Below are 19,263 nucleotides of genomic sequence, written 5' to 3' on the forward strand. Positions count from 1 at the left end.
GTCTAGAGTAGAATAGTTACACGGCTCGTATTTAACGAGCATCTCAGAATCAGTCCTCGGGAGTAAACCTGGGACTTAAAACACTCCTGCATCACAGTGGGACTTGAGACTGATTTATAAAGCCTCTCCATGAAAAACACTAAATCTTCTCTTCCACTGCAGTGGATTCTGCAGAGTGTTTCATAGGGGTGGCCAGATGAAGCCACTAAAAACCAAAAGCCATTACTGAATTTCAGAATTCTATTGTGCTGTTATATAGAGGCGAGTTAAGGAACCACATACTGATATTTTACAATTAACATTACTAATTATCCGATGTGCACAGACTTATACTGGTACAGTTATCATTTTAAGTTCTTCAACAATCCTATTTTAATGTATTATTTATCTGTGCATTCAATTTTCTTTAAATAGGCAAGCTGTTCTTTTCTTTATCAAAACAAATATCAAGCTTTTACGGAAAAGTACGTGCGATTTGGGAAAATTCAGTGGAGTCTAGCGGTGAGGACTGCAGATTGCAACTACCTGAAACTTCCTCCCAGCTAGAATTCATTCACTTTTCATTGTTAAGGAGATTTTTTTTAATTGGGAGCCAAATTATCCGCAGAGATCTCTTCCTCTCCAAAACAAGCCAACAGTGATTTTAAACAGTAAAAACACAGAATAAAGCAGATTACATCACATTAAAAAAACGAAAATGTGAAAACACGAATGGCCCTATCCAGAGCCAGTCTTGGTTTGTGTATTCTGGGATACTGAAGAAACATGCAGACTCCACAGACAAGGACCCACTCCCAAGGTAGGTCTAATTCTTTCTCATTCTTGGGTAATAAAAACAAAACAATTCTTGTTTTGAGGGGATTCTTAGGGGGGCAGTGGGGGGACCAGCGATTGTATCAAGGTGACCGTGCCAGCGCCCCAAGTCTTGGGAAATGCATTGTAACAACATGAACATCTAGTATACTGTTATGGTGCATCCTATCCTTTTAAATATCACAGCCCTGTGATTTATGGTTATTATTTAATTAACATAGCCTTACTAAAACTTGATTGAAAACCCTATAAAAATATTTTACCTGTTGTGATTAAGTTAAGTCCAATCTCACTGAGGACCCCTGTTGTGTGCATTATGAGCTGCACGAACACTATCAAAGTTTGATTCATTACTTCCGAAATTATTGGCTCTGACATGAGTCATCACTGTTGTGCAGCTGCATTTCGCTCCTTACAACACAACAACAATCTGTCAATAAGCTTATTGTCATCAAGTACTCCCAAAACATCTCTTCTCCTCTCACAGAATATCTCTGCCTGAATACTATCTCTTGGGCAACGTCTAACAGGTAAGGACTCTTGTGGAGCACTCCTCAATATCAGCAGAGATAAGAGTGATTTCTTCAGTTAAAGTTGATCAAATGCTTTTACTCCTAGTCCTAAAAGTAGGACCAAAAATGTGTCACTCTGAGAATATTTGGTTTTAGGGCCTTGTGTTTTGCATTTTGGCAGTCGCCATCTTGGATTTTTGAAGTCAAAAGTGACCACATTTGGAGGACAGGGAGGAGCTGCGGAGAAGTGGGGTGTGGCTCTGACTCATAGACTGTGGTCATGCCTCATAGACAGCCTGTAACTCAAAGTGCCCTGCCCTTACATGTATGTATTTTTAAACCTTTATACAATGTAAACAGGTGAGTTGTATATGAATTCAGCCCATGCACAGTTGTCATGAATGGGAAAATTAGCCAAAGAGACCAAAACAGTTTTTTGTACCAGGCTGTAAACATGTTTAATTCTGCTGTAAAGTTGGCCATTTTTACATGGGGCTCAATGGGGATTTACTTGCCTTTAGAGCCAGTCTCAAGTGGCCATTAAACTGCAGTTTTTGACACTTCAGCACTGGCTTCATTTTTCAGCCTCAGGGGTTGCCATTTGGTTAAGAGTGATCTTGTGTCCTTAGACACATGATAAATACAGGCACGGTCTTCACACAAATGGGTACATAAACACTTATCTCTGCCTACTAACTAAAACATTACCATTGCCCATTATGTGAAGGTAAGGCAGATGCTCAAACAAATCAAAAGTTACACAGGAAGACACAAGACCAAGTTACACAGGAAAACACGAGGAGTGTAAACTCCTCGAGGAGCCAACATGCTGACCTGCTGTAACTCAAGCTTTCAATACTGTGGCTACAGATCAAATGTCCATTTCTGTCTAACAAGGTCTGCTTACAGAGAGGAGGTGGTTTTTTATTTCATCATTTTTCTTGATCTAAAAATAAAACATCCCATTTCCCATGAGCCCAGGTAGCGTAGTGATGGCAGTGTTACAAAACTCTCCCCAGGGCACCTGTTTTCCCCCACTGCCTTTCCAGTGCATCAGCCTGCTAAACATGGACGCAACTTAAAGATATGCCAGTTCAAAGCTAGCTGTAGTGTTTATACTGAATATTCTATGAACACAGATTTATGAACAGAGATGGGAGCAGTAATATACAGAAGGATGTGGGTCAGGAATGTGTGGTGGGCTGTGAGGAGCCTCTGTGGGTGGTGAAGGAGAAGTTTGTAAGAAACAGAAGCAGAAATCTAGACAGACATACAGTAGATACCCCCTCTTCCTGCCCTGATCCTCCGGGGTCCTGTAACTTTAATGAAACCGACTCGAAAGGATTTTTTTCCCTCTCCCAGTCTCCCTTTCTTCCTCGCTGCCACAAGAGAACACCACTACTTCTTTTTGAGAAAAAAAAAATCCTTCCCTTCCCCTCCATAACCCTCAACCAGCTAGGCATTAGTTCTCCTTCATCAGTGACATCGTACTGAACTAGAAGAAAACAGCTCGGCAAATTAAACAGCTTATTAGGCCCGCCTCGAAAAAGAAGACAAGGAGAGATGAAAAATGGTGAGAGAAGGAAAGTGCAAGTAAGACATAATGAAAAAAAAAAGATCTGGGAGAGAAAAGTATGAGGTGAAAGAGTGAGGAGGCAGCAGACTTAATATTCAACTCAAAGTTACAAACAACCAAATGAAGAGGCGTGAGGCAAGGAGCCTGTGGCCTTGATGTTGGGAAAAATAATCCCTCCCCAAAGTGGAAATGTGCCCACATTAAAACATTCCTACACACCACAATAGAAAAAGGAGAAGGAGAGGGGGTAGAAATATGGAGTAAATAAAAGAGGTTGCTAGAATTTTCATACAGTGCAAGTGTGTGTCTCTAAAGGACTGAATAAATAAGCTCGCCTTCGCGTGAGACAGGATCAATGGCACCAACACTGAATCTGTCAGGGGGTTGAGCTCCCACTGACACACGCGCACAATCATTTTCCTTTCTTTCTTACACACTCCCCATCCCAACAGCCCTCTGTGCCCCGCCTTTCATGCTCTCTTGCCCTCGTCCCCCATCCCCCTCCTTCGCTCTCCTCTTCTTCACTCTCCTTATAATAAGCAGGGTGCTGTGATGGGGGAGGAGAGGGAAAAGAAAACAACTCGACAGGGGGGGGGGGGGTCAAGGTGTCAGGTGCAAAACAGACAGACGGCAACAAAGGGTAATCACAAAATTCAAAAGGGCGCCGACAAGGCAACACACGTGAAGATGAAGAAGACGGGAGGGGAGCTGTGATGCAGAAACCCTTATTATGTGGCAAGAAGTGCTCATTTACACTGGAGTCATACATGCAGTAAATTACATGCATGTTCTGCTGAGCTGTACAAAAGAATGTGTGTGACACCGTCCTTACACAGCACTTTGATCGCCTGCTGTGTCCATGGTGGTGCCTGAAAACGCACTGTCTGCTCATCTCCTCAGTGTAGTCTACTATTAAAAAGGTGTCTATTTAAAGGGTGGCTCCATTATTTTTGTTGTTTTTACAAGGTTTTTATATCATTCTATAGCTTTCTAATAGTGTCGCTGATGTATTCAAATCCAAACATTCACATTTTGGTCGAAGTATGTATGTTTTAGCCTAAAAATGCTATAAATAAATGCTCTACAAACTGGGTCCAGATCTTTGAATCCATCCACTGAATTGAATTTCAGTTGACTGATTCTGGTCTGGCATCGCAACATCAAACAGCGGATTCTTGGTTAAAATTAAAAAAAGAAGAGAAGAGCACCACCGGGCGACTAAAAATTAAAAAATCAGCGCCATTTACAGGACTAATGCTGCCGTCAAGAGGTGTGCTGGAACCAATAAGGAGTAATCACAACAATAGCTGATGCTATAGACAAGATAGACGCTGCTACTGAAGCTGTTCGAAGTCGACATGTCTTCTTAATACCACCCAACATCGTGCTCTGTTTTACTTCATTCCACTCCACTCTCAAAACCCCGGTAAAACAGGCATGTTGGCATAACTACGCATCAGTGGGTCCGCTCCATTTAAGTGTGCCAGTGCATTGCTTAAAATGCAACAGTGAGGGTCAGGAAAGCTGTTAAAATGGAGTGTAATCTGTCAGCCAGCGGCAGCAACCACGTAATTGTCAAAACACATATCGATATCGGCCTACGGGGCAAAAGACGTTAGCTTTCCTGGTTGACAAATAGTTGCCTGCATGGACAGAAATGTTCACGATATGATTTTATGTAAGCCCGAATGACATTCATCAGTTTTCTGTCTTATCACTCTCCCTGACTTGCTTGTGCGTGTATGGGCCATGTGGTTGTGTTGACACGAAATTTAGCAACGGATCCAGCAAGTCTGCCAGCTCCGATAACTGTTAAATATGTGCAGACTCTGCCTATTCGGCGCACCGCAGGTGTATGCCTGCATGCTAATGGTACAGACCCATAGTGGACATAAAATGACATTAGATTCAGGCGAACATGTGGATCTCTAGAGACTGGTTGGGGATACTTGAGTCTTGCTCCCCCGCGGAAATCAGTCAGAGCGGACACAATGTCAGAGTGAAGATAAAAACGCAGTTTAACAAATTGACAATCCTGTCAGGCAAGAACGACGTTGTTGCTACATATAAACCCACGTACTGCTGTGGACACTGCGTTAGTTCGGTTAAGTCACACAATAACAAACAAACTGAGCGATCATGTTAACAGTAGACCAGCATTTCCTGTGCTGTGAGGTAAAATGACCGCTTCTGTCAATGGAGTCTGGTGGCTTTGAAGAGAGCATAGATAACGGCTTCAGCTCCCTGTTGAAAAGGCAAAGTAATGCAGTACAGTAAGCTAAGTATAGAGTGCACTTACACTGACTTTTTCAGTACTCCTTTTTTTGGGGAGGCTAAAGTACATTTTGCTGCTACACCCATCCACAGTCATCAGACTCCTCTGACAGAAACAGTAATTTTATTTCCGGGACACAGGGAGTTACTGGTTACCACTTCCCCAATCGGCCAACCACCATCTATCTGTAGCTCATACACTGACTGTGGATCTATGTATGTGTTTATACAGTATAAATGCAGTATAACATTAAATCTCAATGTGTCTTCACCTGGTTAAATAAAGGTTTAATAGCACCATGTTCCACCTCTAAGTTTCAACATTACAAGCTAACGCTTTTCTCACATCTCCATGCTTTTACTGTCAGCAAAAAGCATGTGTGTGTGGGTGGAGATGTGTGGGGGGATCAATGCTGGAACCTACATCACCACTTTTTGGAAATGGCTGAGTGTTAGTGTCTACTTAAAAAACACGGAAAAGAACGCAGATGGACCCACCCTTTAATTTAAAGAGGTTGAACGCTTTCTATGTTGGACACCAAACAGAAAAATATAAATATATAATGCGGAGAAACAGAACACCTTTTCGGTGAAGGTGAAAAATATGGCAGCTCCCACACATCCGAGTCCTGTTCTCACTATACAAGGAAAGATTTACCTCCAGTCAGCCCACCTCTGGCCCAGGCTGACCTTAATTCCTCTCCACCCCTCTCCATGTCGATACCTAGATGAGTCTTTAACCATGACTAAGCTGCCTGGAATAAAGAGGCGTCACTAAACTAAAACAGGTCTCTCTGCTCTCTGGCCGATGATTTAACCACTGTAGGGGGAACTGGTTCAATCAATGGGGACATTCCTCTTCTGTATGTGTGTGCGAGTGTGCAAGTGTGTGTGTGTGTGTGTGTGTGTGTGTGTGTGTGTGTGTGTGTAAAAAGGACAACACTGACGGGCAGAAACAGTCCTCCAGTAATTTGTGTGACCCCTCTCGAGGGTGTCAAGGCCAAGACCAGGAAGACACAAGAAAATTTATGTGTCCACGTTGTGTGGGAAACCTCAAGATAAAGGACAGGATCATTGTTAGGAAGATAAAGGGTGTATACAGTAAATGGAGGGAATAACAACAGCAGGGGAGGAGAGGGAAGAGGAGAGGAACGATTTTAGTCGTCTGTCACACTCCTCTGGTCGTCGGGGGCAACCATGCGTACCTTCCTTGGCTGCCTGCCAGAATTCAAACGCCACTCTGAAAGCCTGAGCCACTGTTAGGGTTACCGCCTGGGCCTGTTGGAGGAAAGCAGAGAGACAGAGAGTGAGGCACAGGGATAAAATGAAAGAATTAAAGGAAGATGAGTAATACTCGTATGCATCTCATCCAAATGAGGGAAACGCAAGGAAGTCGAGGAGCTGCGACCGTGATAAAGACAGGAAGTGAACACAAACACAAGGGGTTATTTCACAGACACTTGGAAGAGGAGGAAGAGCAACCTGTGGGCTCCATGACATGTTGTTTATGTAACTGGGAGGATACGTGGCCTTTTGGCCAGAACTAAATTAGTGAGGGGAAGGAAGGGGAGGGAGTGGCTCACTCGTTCTGCAAACCTCCAGGGATGGAGAGAATGCCAGAGAGGGACGACAGCCTCCCCGCCCTTCATGTTTTCACTCCTTGTCTCTCTCCTGACTTAACACTTGGACATTTGCATACATACAAGTAAAGTGTGAAGTGGCAGTGCAGTTGTTCTGAGGTCTCTTTGCAGCATACTGTATCTGCATAAAGTGCTTTCCACAGATTGCCAGGAGCAAAAAATGAATCGAATACCTGAATGCAGAATTCTGCACCATAAAGAATCTTAAGCCTACATTTGTAACTGCAGCCTTATTTCACTATACATTTATTTATACGTAACATTAAAGGAATAGCTCAAGAATTTGGGCAATTTGCTTGTTTGCTTTCTTGCTGAGAATATCACTTTTATGTCTACACAATAAATATGAAAGCACAGTCAGCAGCTGAATGACTTAATGATGCGTTAAGACTGTAAACAGGAGAAAACAGACAGTCTGGCTATTTCCAAAGTAGAGGAAAAACCACCTAATTAAATCTTCTAAAGCTCACTAATTGACATGTTATATTGTATTATATGACACACTAATTAGTGAGCTTGAAAGGGGCTGATAAGTAGGGTTGGGTATCAAAACTTGGCGCCAACATGATACCAGCTCCTATAAGACTGGTACCTACTGGACCAAAAAACAACCTAGATTTTGGTGCCTCATTTTGGTGCTAGATTGTGTGGGTAGCAAGTGAGAGAGAGAGAGAGAGAGAGAGAGAGAGAGAGAGAGATGATTATTTGGTATAGATCAGAACTAACCCATTCAGTTCAAATTATCAAAAAAGCAGAATCCTATATTTGGCTGAAAATTAACAAAGAAGTAATAAGTGCAGACCAACATGTCTACCTATGTGCTATTTACATACCCTCCTCAGAGTCCCCCTACTACAATGAAGATGTTTTTTCCACTCTAGAGGGGGAAATAAACCAATTTAAAACTTTAGGAAACGTGCTAGTCTGCGGAGACCTGAATGCTAGAACTGGAGAGAAAGCTGACACTGTAAACATCCAGGGAGATCAGCACTTAGGCCTACCTGGAGAAACTCTGCCGCATGCTGGGTCTGTATATAGTCAATGGTATGTTACGAGGAGATTCTCTGGGCCGTTACACATTTAGTTCAGCTCTTGGCAGTAGTACGGTAGACTATGTCATAACAGATCTGGACCCAATGTCTCTCAGAGCTTTCACAGTCAAATAACAGATCTGGACCCAATGTCTCTCAGAGCTTTCACAGTCAACCCACTCACACCCCTCTCAGACCACAGCAAGATCACGGTCTATCTGAAGAGGGCACACAGTAACTCTGAGGCCTCTAAACCCAGTGAACTGTACAACACCACACATTCATACAGATGGAAATCAGACAGCATGGAGAGCTACCAAAAGGCATTTGAAAATGCCAAAATCCAATATTCAATCGATTTATTTCTTTCTGAAATATTTCCCCACAATAATGATGGTGTAAACACTGCTGTGGGCAAAATTAACGCAATTTTTGATAAATTGGCAAAGTTATCAAACTTGAAAACCTCTAATCAAAAACCAAAACAAATACACAATAACAAATGGTTTGACAATGATTGCAAAAATATAAGGAAAACTTTAAGAAAGTTATCAAACGAAAAACATAGAGACCCAAATAACCAAAACATACGCCTTCATTACTACGACACCTTGAAACAATACAAACGCACACTGAGAGCAAAGAAAGACCAACACACCAGAACCCAGCTCTCTGAAATAGAAGAATCTTTAGAGTCAAACCAGTTCTGGCAGAAGTGGAACACTCTAAACAAAACACAACAAGATCAATTGGCAATACAAAATGGCAGCATTTGGATGAATTATTTTACTGAATTATACAGCAATATTACAAAGAACAGTGACCAAAACAAAACACACGCCAAGTGGAAAACTTTAGAATTAGTAATCAAAGACAACCAAAACCCTCTAGATGCTTCAATAACAGAGCAGGAACTGACGGAAAGCATCCAATCCCTGAAAGCTAAAAAGGCCTGTGGAGTCGACAGCATCTTAAATGAAATGATCAAATATTCTGACCATAAATTAAAATTGGCTATACTCAAACTTTTTAATATAATTCTAGCAGTTGGCACTTTTCCTGACATATGGAATAAAGGTTTAATAACACCCCTTTATAAAAATGGAGATAAATATGACCCTAATAATTACCGTGGGATCTGTGTAAATAGTAACCTGGGAAAAACCTTTTGCAACATTATGAATAAAAGACTCATCAGTTTTATCAATGACCAAAATGTTTTGAATAAATGCCAAATTGGATTCTTACCAAATTTTCGCACAACAGACCACATCTATACCCTCCACACCCTGATTGAGCAAGAATTAGACAAGAAGAAAGGAAAGGCCTACGCATGTTTTGTTGATTTCACAAAGGCCTTTGATTCCATCTGGCATGAGGGCCTTTTCTACAGACTACTCAACAGTGGCATTGGAGGAAAAACATATGATGTAATTAAATCTATGTACACAAACAGTAAATGTGCAGTTAAAATAGGAGACAAACAAACAGCCTTCTTTTCCCAAGGTCGTGGGGTGAGGCAGGGATGCAATCTTAGTCCAATCCTCTTCAATTTATACATTAATGAATTTGCATGTCAATTAGATCAATCCACGGCACCTGGCCTCAACCTGAATGGCACAGAAATTAAGGGTCTCCTGTACGCAGATGACTTGGTGTTGCTGTCACCAACAAAAGAAGGTCTACAGCAGCACCTCAACCTCCTGCATACATTCTGTCAGACCTGGGCCCTGACAGTTAACCCAAAGAAAACCAAAATTATGATCTTCCAGAAGCAGTCCAGAAGTCAGGAAAACACACACAATTTCTATTTGGACACCACTAAATTACAACATGCAAAAAACTACACATACCTTGGCCTCAACATAAGCTCCACAGGAAGCTTCAACTTGGCTGTGAAAGATCTGAGAGACAAAGCAAGGAGAGCTTTCTATGCAATTAGAAGAAATATTAAACTGGACATTCCAATTCAAATCTGGCTAAAAATTTTCCAATTTGTATTAGAACCGATAATTCTCTATGGCAGTGAAATTTGGGGACCAAAATTAAATCATGAATTTGAAAAATGGGACAAAACAATAATAGAATCTTTCCACACAGAGTTCTGTAAGAGCATCATGCACGTCCAGAGAAAGACACCAAACAACGCATGTAGAGCAGAACTCGGCCAATTCCCCCTCATATTGAAAATACAAAAAAGAGCAATTAAATTTTACAATCACCTAAAAACTAGTGACCCCCAGACATACCATCACAAAGCCCTAACCTGCCAAGAGCTGAAGCCAGAGAAGAGCCCCCTCAGCCAGCTGGTCCTGAGGCTCTGTCCAGACAACCTAACATGCCCCGGACAGCCTCGGGACCACAACACCAAGCCAATCAGACCAAACCAAATTATCAACCAACAAAAAGAAATCTATATCACATACTGGAAGGAAACAACTAAAACACAGAGTAAATTAAAATGTTATCTGACCCTAAAAAGAAACTTCACATTAGCAAATTATCTGAGCACAGTAAAAGATCCTAAATTAAGAAAAGCCTTGACTATGTACAGACTCAGTGAACACAGCCTAGCTATAGAGAAGGGTCGGCATAGACAGAGCTGGCTGCCAGAGGAGGAGAGACTCTGCTCCCACTGTGACAGACAAGAGGTCGAGTCAGAACTACACTTCCTCACCTCATGCCCCAAATACCAGGCTCTGAGAAATGAACACTTTCCCAAAATAATACAAATACACCCTGAATTTGAAAACATGACAGACATGGAGAAACTCCCATATTTACTTGGGGAAATACCCAAATGTGAGAACATTGCAGCTAAATTCATCATCTCATGTCACGACCTGAGGACAGCCAGTGGAACCTGAGAAACACAACTCACTATTTACTTCTTCTTTTTAATTGTTTTTAATTGTTTCATTCTTAATTATTTATTTATTCATTTATTTCTCGTATCAACATCAACACACACACACACACACACACACACACACACACACACACACACACACACACACACACAACTTCAACACAAACTTCCACAATCTTTGTGCCTGCCATAGACTGAGAGACAGGAAGTGACACACATATTTGTTGTTTGTTGTTTTCTTCTTTTTTGTTATTACTGTTATTATTATTATTGTTATTACTGAGATTGACTGAATGTGACTTTGACTGTGATGGAGTCAATCATAGCTATACATATTATACATACAGTATTACCAACAGTATAGATTATAACTAATTTATTGTAAATATTGTTTTCCTTTATTGTTATTACTATTTTGAATTCCAAACGCTTGCTTTGGCAATATGTACAGTGTTACCTCATGCCAATAAAGCCATTTGAATTGAATTGAATTGAATTGAATTGAGAGAGAGAGAGAGAGAGAGAGAGAGAGAGAGAGAGAAAGAGAGAGAGAGAGATATTTCTGACATTAAACCATTGAGAGTTAATTTATTGTAAAATTTCAGGTTCAAATTTGCCTTTGCAAAAAATGCTGTTTCTAATGATGCTTAGCATTGTTGTGTTTTTTTTTTTGTTTTTTTTTAAGTATTTTAAAAGTTGAATCACCAGTACCGTTTTTAAATATTGTTTTACCATCAGTGTCAGAAAAAAAAAAAACCCAAAACCCAAACCCACTGATAAGCAGATTTTGTTGACTTAGGACAGAGCCTGGCTACTTCTTTCTCCTGCTTTCCAGTCTGTATGCAAAGCTAAGCTAACCTGCTAACTGCTGGCTAAAGCTTTATATCTAACAGACATGAGACTGGTATCAATCTTGTCACCCTACTTTTAGCATGAAAGCAAGTTAGCATAATTCCTAAAATTATAATCATATAATATAATTCAATTACTCATTTAATCGGAGATGAGAAATGGAAAGAGCGGTAAACTTTATATCTCGTATTTGGATCCAGCTGGTTTCCAACTCTTTGTGTTCACTTACAGAAGGTGAGTATATGCAACTTTGTCCATTACATGAAGAAGTTATTGGAATACTTTGGGTAAACAGCCTACAGTGGCACAGCATTTGGTAATACACAGTTGTACAAACTCATTTACGTACCATTTTTCTCTTAGTGCAGAGGAAGGCATGACACTCCAGAGTCTCATTGTGTTGGCTCTGGACGATGTAGGCAAACACTTTGTCATGCATCTTGTCTGCTGTGCAATATGATATTCTGAAAAAGAGAAAACACACAAACAGATGCACACATTTTAATAAGAACTAAAAGACTTAATAAAGTCAACACAGATAGAGTTGGGCCATTGTGCAACTGTGCAAATCTGCACTAAGCTCTTAAGCTAGTCCAGCAATCTGATTCAAACTGTTCAATCTAGCATTTCTCTAAACTGCTAGAGAGAACAAAATCCCTGCAATTCTTGAAGCCAGCTGCACTCGCAATCTCACTGCTTTGCACATGGTCTAATACAAACCCCAGCTGTGTGCAGGTACAAAGCTGAACAATGTCATGTATTTGAACTGAACACGTGTGCACTGGACATCTGTGCTGATGTGACATCTCGCCAAAGGGATGCCGTTCCTTTGTGCTTTTTAAACAAGTTAGCACATCACACTCCCACTGTGTCCACCTGCTTAACAACCATGACACACACAGTTTTAAATTACAGCCTTTAGAATGGGCCTGGTCCCTGTAAGGTACATGAAAAGCCTCACATAGACAGAGGTGATTGTTCCTGTCTTGTTGTGCTGTAGGAGGTCATCTACTGCACAGAGACCTTTTCCGTGTCGCATGAGAGAGAGTTATCAGTCTTGCTTGTCAGTCTCAGGTGCAAAGTAGGGATTTAAATTAAGCTGTAATGCTCCACAAATAGCTTTTCTCCACTATTTGATCATCCTGTTATTACCCTAATACCAAAGTGATGGGTGTACTGGCCAGTTGGGGAGGGAGACCCAAAACGATGGTGGAAGGCTATAATGAATGTCTGCCATCTGTCCTTCCTTTCCCCTTCGAGCATTGGCACTGTGCTCAAACTTCATCGTGGGATAGTCACACACTTGGTTAACTAATGACTAAGGAATATGAGGTGTGGATATAATGAATAAATAAAAGTGAGAGAAGGAGAATGTGGAGAGGTTTAAGAATCACAGCTGCAGTCCACACAACACAACAGAGATTTACGGGCAAATGTTTGGGAGGGAGGGCTTCAGGGAAATTGGGTGTCTAGGCAAATCCATTTCTTTTATTGGTCGTCCGTCTTCTTAGCAGATGTCCGGGGAGGAGAGCTCCAATGGGGTGCGAGTTACAACCAGCTGCTTTATGTCTTCACACCATCCTGAGGTCACAGCTGGACTCACCTCACGCAGTCAGCCTTTTAATTGCTCCAGTATTTACCTCATATTCTTCAAATGAGAGAATCCATTATCAGTGCAACAGTTTTACTAGAGATGCATTGCAGAAATAAAGAGTTATATGCATTGTGTATTTTTGCACATGAAATAAAAGAGAAGCTGCTGTAAACTTCTCTGAAATTTGTGATGAAGACATCATCAGTGGAGCTGAAATGATTAGTTCACACATTTTCAAATGGTGAGGCAGTGGGAGACATGAAGCAAAGATACTGTGCGGTAAAAGATACAGGTGCCTGCCGGTGTTCTAAACACAACAGTTCACCCTTTGGCCCATTTATCAACATGGTAAGGATCTGCAGCAGCAGCAACGACTGCGCCACACAGCTCATGGAGGCAATAAAGATATTTCAGCTACTTCTTAGAGTTGTAACTCAGTCAAATCTGAACACGTATAAATAATACACATTTTAAGATTCAGTGCAACTTGCACAACTTTAGGATATTATTATCATCTCAGATGTGCATTGCAAGATATCATCCAAAATCCATTCAGGAATAAAAATCAAAGTAATTCAGAATCAAAGTAATTCAGTGCTAGCTGTTTGCAAATCCATGGATACACTGCAAACAGAAACTGATATTAGCTGTTTCGGTACACTTTTGATGGTGCCAATTATGGTGCCAGCTAACTAATTCCAAAACACTGTCAACCTATCAAAGCTGGATCAGTTAATCAAGCAATCAAATATAAAATGAATCAGCAATTTTGATAACTTATCATTTACGTCACGTTTTCCTAGCAAAAATGCCAAACATTATGTGGTCCCTGCTTCTAACTGTGAAGATTAGCAGCTACTGGACTGGACAAAACTAGCCTTTCAAACAAATGTTGAAAGCTACAGTCAATAACTTTTATGAAAACAACTTTGTGACATATTTGCTGAAACTGTCACTATATTCTGAAAGAAGTACATGAGACAGACAGTCTGTGAAAAAATCACGGCCCTCCTCCTCTTCCCACTGCCTCTTAGCAGCATTTGCTAGAGTTGACCACGGTGCACCAAAAACAACCAATCAGAGCCGAAGCTGCCGTCAATCATGTCTATCATTCCATGAACTGCGGTCAAACTGTCAAACTAGGCAGTACTGATCAATTATGAATCAAAATTCTGTTACTGCATTACGTATTTCTCACCTCAAATGTTTTCAGAAACATATTTTAGTGTACTGTTTAGCCATCTAAAGAGAAAGTTTGTGACCCTGCTGCCATGTTGGAAACATGCTACCAAAATACCAAGCATTGAACCTTCTCATTTACAGCTAAACTAAATTAAAACATGTTTCTGAAAACATTTGAGGTGAAAAGAATAGACAATGCAGTAACAGAATTTTGACTTAAATTTGATCAGCGCTGCCTTGTTTGACCGCAGTTCACAAGCAGTGATTGACATAACTGTCAGCTGCTTCGGAGACTCCTCGGCTCTGATTGGTTGTTCTGGTTCATGTGCACTAAGGCCATTAGAAGCGCTACATGGCTATAGAGGAGGCAGAAGGGGAATATAATGCAATGTTTTTCAGGTTAAATCTGAAAAAACTGCCCAGTAACATAGAGCCCAGATTTTTAACATAGATAAACCCTGCATGGCTGAGAAATAAACTTTGCTCTGATTACTCTAAGCTGAACAGTCAGGAAGCAGTTGCTTAATGACAAGTGATACAGAGTTGAGCAGGTGGCAGGAATTAAACTGTTCTCTAAAATAGAAAAACATCCCAAAGGTGACACAGGAAAGCCAGAAACATGGTCAGTGTAGACAACTTGTCAATCATACTGCTCGAGGATAACTTTAGAAAACTGTCAACACCTGAGAGATTTGTCCTCAATCTGCCAGCTTTTAGTAGAAATTATTCAACATAAGCCTATTCATGCCTGGAAAAATGATGGAAAGTCCCATCTCTCCTTGATATGCAGACTCATAAATGCGGAATTTTAGAAAAGTGATTCAAGCTTGGATCATAAGCTCGAGGCCAATGGAGGTTAGGCAGCTTTGAGCGTGCAGGCTGTGGCAGGCAAGTGAGATCTGTAGGCATTTACTAGAGAATGTGTGTGTGTCTGTGTGTATGTGTGAGTGTGTGTGTGTGTGTGTGTGTGTAAAGATCAGACATACAGCTGTTGTAATGCTCCCAAGAGAGTTGAGATTGATGAGACATACTGCTGATAGACTGAGTGCTCTCTTCTCTCTAAGACACACACACAGAAACACATAACACTGCCTTGGAGTATCACACCTGCTCTTACACTCACATCAATCCAGTGATGGATGAGAGCAAATAACATCTTTTGTTTTATTGCAGGTGATAAGGACAAGCCTAGGGTGAAAAGTATTTCATAACTGGGGCCGTCCGACTGAGTCAGGGACACAGGATGCGTTAAGAATAGTGTCAAGAGTTGAACAGTCGAAAGAGGAGGACTGACCTGTATATGGAGATGTTTTCTATCAGCTGGTTGGAGGCACTGTCATAGAGGATGATTCCTCGTGGGGAGACTGTTAACGTGACTTTCTGCAGTTTTTTTCCACTGGCTTTGGCCTGGAACGAAAAAAAGAAGGAGAAATAAAGGGTGGAAAACAAGGGTGTGAGTGAGACAGAGAGAAAAATCAATCTAGCCAAGTGTCAACCTTGCATTTATGTAAATTACCGGTACAACTGTGAGAGCTAATTTTGATCAGGCCAGTCAATCAAGATCCACTGATGCCAGGGATACTGATAAACTAAGACAATCACGTTACAGAGCAAATTTCCTGCCATCAAGCTTTCATTGAATCCAGAGTGTAGGTCAAAAGATGCCAATCAAAAGCTATGTCAAATCATTAGAGAAATAACAGACCTTTGAGCCAAAACCTGCAGAGCTTCTGGCTCAGCAGGAAAATATGCATATGCAGTAAGCCTATTAACAGACATTGTCAAAACAAATCCATAGACAAATATGAATATAAATTCTTATTGGGTAACTTCAGTATTTTTTTCAACTTGGATGCTTTTTCCCATGTTTTTGTGTCTAAGTGACTAATGAGAACAATAGTTTTTGAAATTGGTCCAGTATTGATCAAGTATGCTTTAGCTGGCAGCCGCAACAAAGGCTACGATGCAAACCCTCGGGGCATGTGCCCACTGTCAATCAAAGTCCTCTAAAAGAGCTTGTTTTTGCCACTGACAGGCTCAAATTATTATATTATTATTATTATTATTATTATTATTATATGTATCTCACAACATTATGGAAAGGATCCCTACAGAGACAGACCTTTTTGTTGAAGAGCAAGATCCTCTTCATTTAACCAGAAACAGCTCTTGTCACCAAAGCCACCAGACTCCATTTAAATAAACAGTAATTTTACAGTTTATGGAGCCAGCATATTTTCGCGTCTAGCTAGGTGAATTAAGAGTTTATTACAATAAAACCAGACCTGGTGATTTTTGGAACAGTGAAAGGATGAACCAAGATGTTTCTTGTGAGTTTAAATTTTGTCTTTGTCGACTTTGCATAAGTGTGTTTTAGGATTATAAAATTACTGTTTATTTAAATTAGGTCTGATGGGTTTGGCAATAGCAGTTACTCTTTAACAAAAAGGTCTGTCTCTGTAGGGATCCTTTCCATAATGTTGTCAGATACTTAAAATGACAATCTGAGCCTGTCAATGGCAAAAACAAGCACTTTTACCTGATGTAAACTGACTGTGCATAATTGCCCTAGGTGTTTAGCGCTCTCCTCAATACTGGACCAATATCAAAAACTGTTATTAATTACTTAGACACAAAAACATAAAATAGGGTACAGGTTGAAAAATACCAAAGTCACCCTTTAAGAGAACAAGTTCAACAACAAGTTTGTGTGTGAGTGCGAAGCTAAGGGACATCCAGTCCAGAGTAAGTGACATCTTTGGCCTGACAAAATATTACTTTACATCAGGTTCTCCTATTACACAATATGACAAGTTAAGAAATACCCCATTCAGCAGCCTAACATCCTTTTCAGAGGGACACCAAGGGCAGCCAACAGATTAGGCCCAATCAGAGCCTCTGCCTTTCTCTCCATACATCACCGTGTCCTGAGTCCCACCATTCTGCCGCCGCTAACTTCATTATCCACTGAGCTGCCAGATCCAATAACATTAAGCCTTTTCTACCATGATAAAGCTGGCTGAGCCATATACTGAGCAACACTGTCCAAACTAATTGCATCCTCCTCTAAATGTCAGCCAGAGCCTCGGGGGGAGAGCAGGCAGCCAACCAGTTACTTTTTCACCGAGGTGTCAGTCAGGTCATAAACAGGAGAAAACTACAGGATGAATATGATTTCCAAGTGGTGGAGGTGGTGATGTGGGAAAGATATTATACTTGCTTGAGAGAAACTCATTTTCTGGGAATAGTTTTCTGAATAGAGTACGCTGACAAGAGGCTTTGGGTGCCCTTTGTTTAAAGGGACAATTCACCCCAAAATCAAAAATACATATTTTTCTTCTTACCTGTAGTAATTTTTATCAATCCAGATTATTTTGGTGTGCACCAAAAGCCAAGTGCAATCTAGTTCCATTTTATTGGAGAGAAGGCATACATCGTTACCGCCAATATCTCCAACACTCGGCAACTCACACCAAAACAATCCAGACTGATAAACAGCTCTACAGGTAAGAGAAAACATTTGTATTCTTGATCATGGATGAACTGTCCCTTTCAGCTAATCCAGCTATGTGTGTGTGTCTTGCCTACTGCCAGGGTGTGTAGGTGTGTGTTGTCTCTAACCGTGGCCACTATCCTCTTGACAGCAGCCGCAGACAGCTCCTCTCCTTTGGGCTGCTCAACCATTGTGACCCCCAGGTACTTGAGCTGAAACACCATGCCCTCCAGAAGGGTCTCCCTCGTGTCCGTCCAGTTCTCCGGAAGCTCTGCAGATGAAAGACATGCATCAGTGACACTTCTGCTCATCAACAACCCTGCCGCTTGTTCTGTAAGGCAGGCTGAGAGATATTCTGTCAGACATGTGTCAGTACAGCACAGCATTGTCTCAGTCCACTTGTGGGATGGTAGAGTCAGCTCAGCTGTATTAGATACAACAGCAGCCAAATTATATCCTCATCATGGGTGTGTGTAATGAGCACATGCTTAGCTATTACTCTTGGCAGGAATGTGAAAGCAAGTGCTCTGAAGGAATGTACATCCCACTAGCTGAAATAAATTAGAAATGTGTTAGCATACTCTTTGGTAAAATAAAGAGTAAGGCATCGTTTTTTTCTTGCAAATCTAAATCAAACAATGGGTCATCTATTTAGCCCTTTAAGTTATAGTTCGCCTATTCTGTAAAAAATGGTGAGAAGAGGGGAGAGCAAGTGCGTGGATTGTCTAGCATGTGCGGGCTGTGTACAATGTTAGCACACATTAGCTTCAGTGTTCACATATTTCTGGTCCTTACAACAGGAAAAACTTAATATTATTATCTATAGCAAAGCGAAAAGAAAACAGAAAAAATATAGACGCATGTAACTGATAATAAATCATTTAAATGTTGATTCATGATGTAAAAAGTTATTTCCTGTTGCCAACTTTGTTTGGATTTAGAAACAGAGTCACAACTTAGTGAAAGGTGTTCAAATCTTATTTTAATAAAGCAGCAAACAAAATGTCTTTCATCCATATATAAGGACCCTGGGAGTACATGTATGCTGTAAACAAAACACTTTCCGCAGCTGCTTCACAGTTAAAGTCTTAAAGAGAAGAGACTGTTACTGTAAAGTTTAAAGTGTTTCAAGTGTTGAGCTGTAGTCACTGCTGGCAGCTTAGTTTTGGTTCGTGAGGTTGCAACCATGGTTTAAAGTTTTCACAGCTTTTTTGTCAGTGGCTTCACAGTGTTAAACACATGACCTGGTTAGGGGAAGAGATGCAGGTGCCTATTTAAAGAATTTAAAGGACCAGTTCACCCCAAAATAAAAAAAAACATATTTTTCCTCTTACCTGTATGGCTATTTATCAGTCTAGATTGTTTTGGTGGGAGTTGCCGAGTGTTTGAGATATATGTCGTAGAGATGTCTGCCTTTTCTCCAATGT

General features: G+C 40.8%; 1 protein-coding gene across 6 annotated transcripts in view; it reads right to left on the reverse strand.

Moving 5' to 3' along the window:
* Window positions 1-19,263, reverse strand: part of ldlrap1b (low density lipoprotein receptor adaptor protein 1b) — a 50,862-nt gene that overhangs the window by 11,188 nt on the left and 20,411 nt on the right. For all 6 annotated transcript variants that reach the window (XM_050061464.1, XM_050061468.1, XM_050061467.1 and 3 more), the window contains exons 2-5: window positions 17,965-18,107; window positions 15,638-15,750; window positions 11,917-12,031; window positions 6,381-6,453 (exon numbers count right to left, since the gene is read on the reverse strand). In XM_050061464.1, the coding sequence (XP_049917421.1) occupies window positions 6,381-6,453; window positions 11,917-12,031; window positions 15,638-15,750; window positions 17,965-18,107 (444 nt within the window). The remainder of the gene's footprint in view (window positions 1-6,380; window positions 6,454-11,916; window positions 12,032-15,637; window positions 15,751-17,964; window positions 18,108-19,263) is intronic.

The sequence above is a fragment of the Epinephelus moara genome, chromosome 14 (assembly GCF_006386435.1).
Source record: "Epinephelus moara isolate mb chromosome 14, YSFRI_EMoa_1.0, whole genome shotgun sequence".
In the NCBI taxonomy this organism is placed as follows: domain Eukaryota; kingdom Metazoa; phylum Chordata; class Actinopteri; order Perciformes; family Serranidae; genus Epinephelus; species Epinephelus moara.